Below are 6,000 nucleotides of genomic sequence, written 5' to 3'. Positions count from 1 at the left end.
TGATGCAAAGACAAGATACAAAAATCTACAAGAACTGAAAAAATGTTTGACTATTTTAACTATTTGCATGATCCCTAATTCACATGAACATAAATAATGAAAATAGGGTTTCTCAAAGATCCTCCATAAAATAAAATAAAAGTGTATATGATATAAAAATTTGTTTTTCTGTCTTGATAAGAAACTTGTTTCTGCTTTGCTTGACTGGTTGCCAAAGCTCTGTTCTTGTCTATATGAAAGTACAAAAGGTCAACCAAGGGTTGCCTCACCAAATAAATAAATAATAAATAATAATAAATAAATAAATAGCTCATGGATGACCTCAAAGACCTCAAGTGGATGAGGAAGCGCGTCATATGGATCTAGGGTAAGAATGTCCTGGTGAGAAGGGGAAAGAAGTACAAATATCCTGAGGCAGGCACCTACTGGCTGTATTGGTGTTAATAGTAGGGAGTCCAGAGTGACTGGAGCAGTGTGTCTGTCTGACAGAGTATAGTAGGAAATGAGGGCAGAGATATCAAAGAGCCAGAGAGTGTAGGGGCTTTTTCAGACCATCTCAAAAACTTTGGCATTTACACAAAATGAGATTTTAAAAGCCAACGTAAGGTTTTAAGTAAAGAACAGAATGATTCTACTTGTATTTTACAGAATTATTCTGGCTGCTGTCTTGAAAACAGAATACAGAAAGGTAAATTAGGAGGCCTGTAAGTTTGTCGCAGGAATTTAGGTGAGAGATCATGATAGCTTAGAGGAGGGTATTGTACTAGAGTTGTTGAGATGTCTTTGGATTCAAGATGTGACATGAAAGACTGGAGGTGGGAAATGAGAAAGGAGGCAAGGTTGTCTTCAAGGTTTTGTACGAATCAACTGAAAGGGTGGAGTTGCAACTTTTTATTGAATTGGGTCAGACTTCAGGAAGAGCAAATTCGCGGAGAAACTGAGAGTTTGGTTTGGAATGTAATATATTTAGACAACCAATGGAAATGGTATGAAGCCGATGGAGTGTCTAGAATTCACCAGAGATGTCCAAGAGCTGTAAATGTGGGCATTGTCTATGCGTTTTTAAAATGAAGTTACGAATTTTTACATTTGCCTCAGCCAAAAGGAGTAAGTAAAAAAATTGTCCTAAACTAAGAATTAAGCACCTGTGTGTTTAGCATCTTTGTTTTGTTTTGAAGAAATTTACTGATAACTCCTTAAGAAAAAGCAGAACCCTATGCCTCTGGGAGCTGACATTCATTGAGACAGTCTGGAGCCTATATGCTAACTGACTTCTTGTCAGAGGATGAAATCTTGTTGGTTGGTTCCTAGTTAATAGGCACAACTCAATTTGCTTATTGTTTATTTCACAGATGTATTACTACTTATTTCTGATTAACAGTTCATGTTTGAAAATGGATCTGAATCACCCATATTCTAAATATTAATCTATGCCAACTGATAAAAAGCTGGCAGTTTTATGGTAATGACAAAATTATCAGCTCTGTGAAATAATCCAGCACCTGCATTTAACTAGCTACTTGTGCAAACAATCCCAATACATTTTGGATTGTCCTGGTGAGAAGGGGAAACCGTCTTCTGGCTTATTCCAACATCAATGAATATTGAATGTTGACATGTGTTCGATCCATTTTTCTAAGAAATTGTACTTTAAGGAAAGAAATGCACAAAACTAGGCCACCTAGGGGTAGATAGAGAAGTCCCTGAAGGACTTCACCATTTGAGGGCTGGGGTTAGAGGAAGAACCGTCAAAGCAGAGGAGTTACTGGTTTACTAGGTAACTAGCACCCTTTATAAAAATGCATTAAGTCCTTGACACAGTCACCTAAAGAGCAGTTGTTATTAATCATTATCCCAACATCAGAGAATCATAACAGGGTCTCTGCAAGGGGAAACGGTTTGCCAAAGGATCATACATACTAAGATTCTAATCCAGTTTTGGCACATGTAACCTGCTGTTTCCTATTTTTGCCTCCATTGCTGGTGTGTAAATGCACTTATAATAGCAGTTGTTCTTCAAGGGGTTTCTCTGTTTTCCTTACAGGTGGGTATGCAGAGGCCTTGGAGGTGACTAAAGAAACACCAAGCCAAGGGGCCTTTAAGCCAAATTCCATCTCAGAGGAGACGTACGATGACGTCGAGTACTCTAGGAGACAGGGGTAAGTACATTCCAGACCTTCAGCAGTGCGGTGAGACTTTAAATAAATGTGGTGAGACTTTAAAGGTGCAATACAAGTTAATGGTGTTTGTTTCTTTTCTCCCCACAGATCAAAGTCAGACTTCTCTAACTCATTTGCCTCAGAAAATGGTAAGTATAAGAAGACATTTCTGAAACTGCCAATAGTAATTGCTGAGTGCTCTGTGGCTGATTTATGATAAACTCATTTTTTTATTTTTTTAAATTAAGTTTATTGGGGTAACACTGGTTAATACAATCATAATTTTCAAATGAAAACTGTCTTTTATTTATATATATTTTTAATAATACCAATTGGGCAGGGTGGTAGTAAGCTAAGGGAAGTAAGTGGTTTGAGGTATGTGCTGGTAAATGCATTTAGAATTGTGAAGGTAAAGATGCTGGTAATGGTGCTCATGTGGGGGAAAAAGAAAAAGTCAACATCACTGTGAAATTGCTTCCTTCCTGATCTCTTCACAACGCAGAACTGATTATAGGAATGTTTTTACTTAAAACACTTTCATGGCTTCCCAATATTTTTACAATCTACCTTAATATGGTCTAATGGTCTTGAGTGGTTTGCCCCAACCTGCCTCTGAGGCCTGTTCTCTCACTCTCTATACTCTATGTTTGAGATCCAGTCATGCTGAACTTTTAGCTCCCTTTCCAAGCTCCCACTGCAGGATGTTTGTATATACTACTCCCTCTTGCTGGAATTTTCTTTCCTCCCCTGGATCCCTTTGCCTAAGTTACTCCTAACCTTTCTTATATCAGGTCGATCATTATCCTCCCAGCGCATCCGATCTTTGGTATACAGTCTCAGAGTATCATGGCCCTCCTTTTCATAGCACTTGTCAGAGCTGTAATATATTTATGTGATTTTTTGATTAATGACTATCTTCCCTCCTAGAAGGTTTTCTTCTTTATGCTTACCGTTTTCCCTAGCCCCTACTATAATGCCTGGCACATGTTATATATTGTTTTAAATATTTGTCAAATGAATGAATGAAAAAAATAATGGAGGAATAATCAAATGCTACTCTGATTGTTTCTGTTCTTCTTAGAATGTCAGAATTTTAGATGGAGAAACTATCCTTGAGATCATTAAACACAGTATCCTCATTTTAAAATGGAAACTGAGGCACAGAGAAGTTAAATGACTCTCCCATACTCCTTGTGCGTGAGTCAGGTTCTGAACTTGAAAATACTGTCATCAGGGTAGACTCAAAGTGTATCTGTGACTACTAAAGCATATGTGCTGGGCTAAGCTAAAGACATGCCATTAAGGGAAAGATTATTCAAGATGTATTAGTTCTCCATTATTTCCCCAGAATTCAACAGTGTCTGATGTTTAGTAGATTCTGATTATTATATACTAAATATACAAGGGAGAGGGGCGGTAGAAGGAAAGAATTTGTTGATAAACCAACTTTCATTGACCAAATCAGATCAGACTTGGAATCAGGTTTTACATAGGTTTAATTATTTTTACCATATGCTTATAAAAATATTTGCATGTTTCAATAAAAAATGCTTAATAACAAAGATCAAACTATCCTAGCACCTGGTAGGTATCCAATAAATATTTATTAAATATGAATCTGAACTGTTTTTATAATGAATGAAAAGGTTTTGTTGGGTTTTTTTTTTAATTTCAGAAGAAAATAGTGAAAAAACGTATGAAGATGTCTACAAAACAAAGAGCAACTACTCAAAGATGGAGTGAGTTTCTCTTTCTTGGCTTCCTAGCTAATGATATTTCCTGTTAGTCTAAGAAAACCAGTTTAAGAAGTGGCTCCTTTGCCTGCCCTCACCATCTTAGGGAGGATTTGCAAAGAGAACAGAGATAAGCTATTTTAATACCACATGATGATCAACAGAATACTTGTAATTACATATGTTATAAATTTCAAATCACATTGCTTTCTCTTTTGAGAAAATGTCCATCTTCCAGAGTAGATAACTTTGATATTGTGTTAGAAAATAAGTGAGAAAGAAGTAAATGTCAATAAAACTTGCTTCAATTCTATAGTATTTTTCTAGGAAGACGTCAACGGTTATGATTTATCTGTGTTTTTGCAAGTTACTAAGACTGTCATTGAGATTTGGGCTTAATTTAGTATCTAAAAATTCAGTGTTATCAAGAATAATATTTGTTCAAGTGGGCATTATTTGTTAAGTTTAATTATTAGAGGCACAGTGTAGAAAGGGAAACAGCAATGGTAACAAACAAAAAGTTTGGGGTGAAGGAAAAAGATAGTATCCATGGTGAGCAGGACAATGTGCATATATTACTCCCTCTCCCTACTCCCCAAAAAAACCAAGAACGTCTTTGGAAAAATTTTATTCATCACCCGAGCAGTCAGTGTATCACCATTGTTGTATTACATCGTTCTGTAAATTAAAACTCAGCGACGTGAATTTCAGGAGCCAGATATTCTTATAACGTATTTCTAGTATAGTTTGTAAAATATGCTTCCCCGGATCATCTCTTCTAAAAGGAAGACTTTGCTCTGTGAACTCTGCAAAATAGAGACCATTTGCAGTAGGTGAAAATTCATATTAAAATATAATAATTCCCTTCATGGCTGACTGGTGTGTGCTATTTCATACAGACATCAAAACAAAGAAGAAGAGCACAGAAGTTGACAAGGCATTTCCCTGCTCTTCCTTGACTGGGATGTATTTTAGAAATGAGACAAAAGCCTCTGATCCTTTTTACTCCAACAGCCTTCCATCTCTGTTACTCTCTAAAATGCTGTGTTTATATTCTCTGATTCCTCTTAGTTCAGATGGAAAAGAAACACTTAAAAGACTGCAGAGGTTCTTCAAGAAAGAAAAGGATAGATTTAAGATGAAGAAAACCAAGTCAAAAGAAAACATAAGGTAAAAAATAAAAAAGTTTTTATTTCTTTGTATGAGAGGATTAGTGGTGTTGGCCTGGTAGTTATACAGCTTGATGTTCTCCATCCTATTCTCAAAAACAGTGGAGGGGATATCAGAAACTAAAACCAAAAGCTCTGGTTATTACCTACCTCTTTCTTGCCAAGTTTCGAGTGAACCATACCCACAGATATTAATGAAAAAGTGACAGCCCCTGTTGAAAAAATTGTTGAGAAAAGGTTGTAAACAAGGATACAGAGAAAGTCTTAATCTTACCACTAAGCATTATGTTATTAATTATGTCCTTTTTGGCTTTCTCATCCCTACAAGTTCCAGTGGTTTTGTCTACACTTCCTATTCTAATTTGTCTCTCTTGAGAAGGGCAACATGTGTAGAGGGGAGACGAACTTTTCAGCTGAAGTCCATGTATCTCAGTATTAGACCTGGAAAGACCCTCCAAGGTCACACTGGCCAATTGCCAATGTTTGGGAAATTAATACTTTCAGTGGTAGTAGAAAGAGACAGGAGGTCTAGATTTTGGATTCTAGTTTCAGCTCGTCCATTTATTGAGTCTATAACCATAGGCAAATCATTTCCCTTGTGCACCCATACAGCCCAAGTGTCCTCTTGTCTACAATGAAAGGGAGACTGGGTAGTCTCTGGAGGTACCTCTCTCCCTAATCTATAGATATAAGTATATAGGTAAACATATAAATCTGCATTTTATGAGGGCAGGAATGGTATAATAATTTGCCCAAGGTCATTACATATATTGACATGGAATTGTGTTATTCTACTTTGAAGTTCTTTCAATTACAAAGCCTCAAAGTTATATGATTTTAAGTCTAACTGTCTGTTGGATGTAGATCTACCAAAAGAGCCAGCAGAGTATGGGGTTTATAAATTGTAGTCTTGACCATCGAAGATAAGGGAGTTTGGCT

The 6,000-nt window shown here is 36.5% G+C and overlaps 1 protein-coding gene across 1 annotated transcript in view; it reads left to right on the top strand.

The window, feature by feature from the left end:
- FYB2 (FYN binding protein 2) overlaps window positions 1–6,000 on the top strand; it is a 67,803-nt gene that overhangs the window by 45,901 nt on the left and 15,902 nt on the right. Inside the window, 4 exon segments of the mRNA XM_025051993.1 lie at window positions 2,010–2,159; window positions 2,268–2,308; window positions 3,835–3,898; window positions 4,964–5,062. Coding sequence (XP_024907761.1) covers window positions 2,010–2,159; window positions 2,268–2,308; window positions 3,835–3,898; window positions 4,964–5,062 — 354 coding nt within the window.

The sequence above is a fragment of the Pteropus alecto genome, unplaced genomic scaffold (genome assembly GCF_000325575.1).
Source record: "Pteropus alecto unplaced genomic scaffold, ASM32557v1 scaffold25, whole genome shotgun sequence".
NCBI lineage: Eukaryota > Metazoa > Chordata > Mammalia > Chiroptera > Pteropodidae > Pteropus > Pteropus alecto.
The sequence above is the reverse complement of the archived record's forward strand: the minus strand, read 5'-3'. Positions and strand labels throughout refer to the sequence as shown.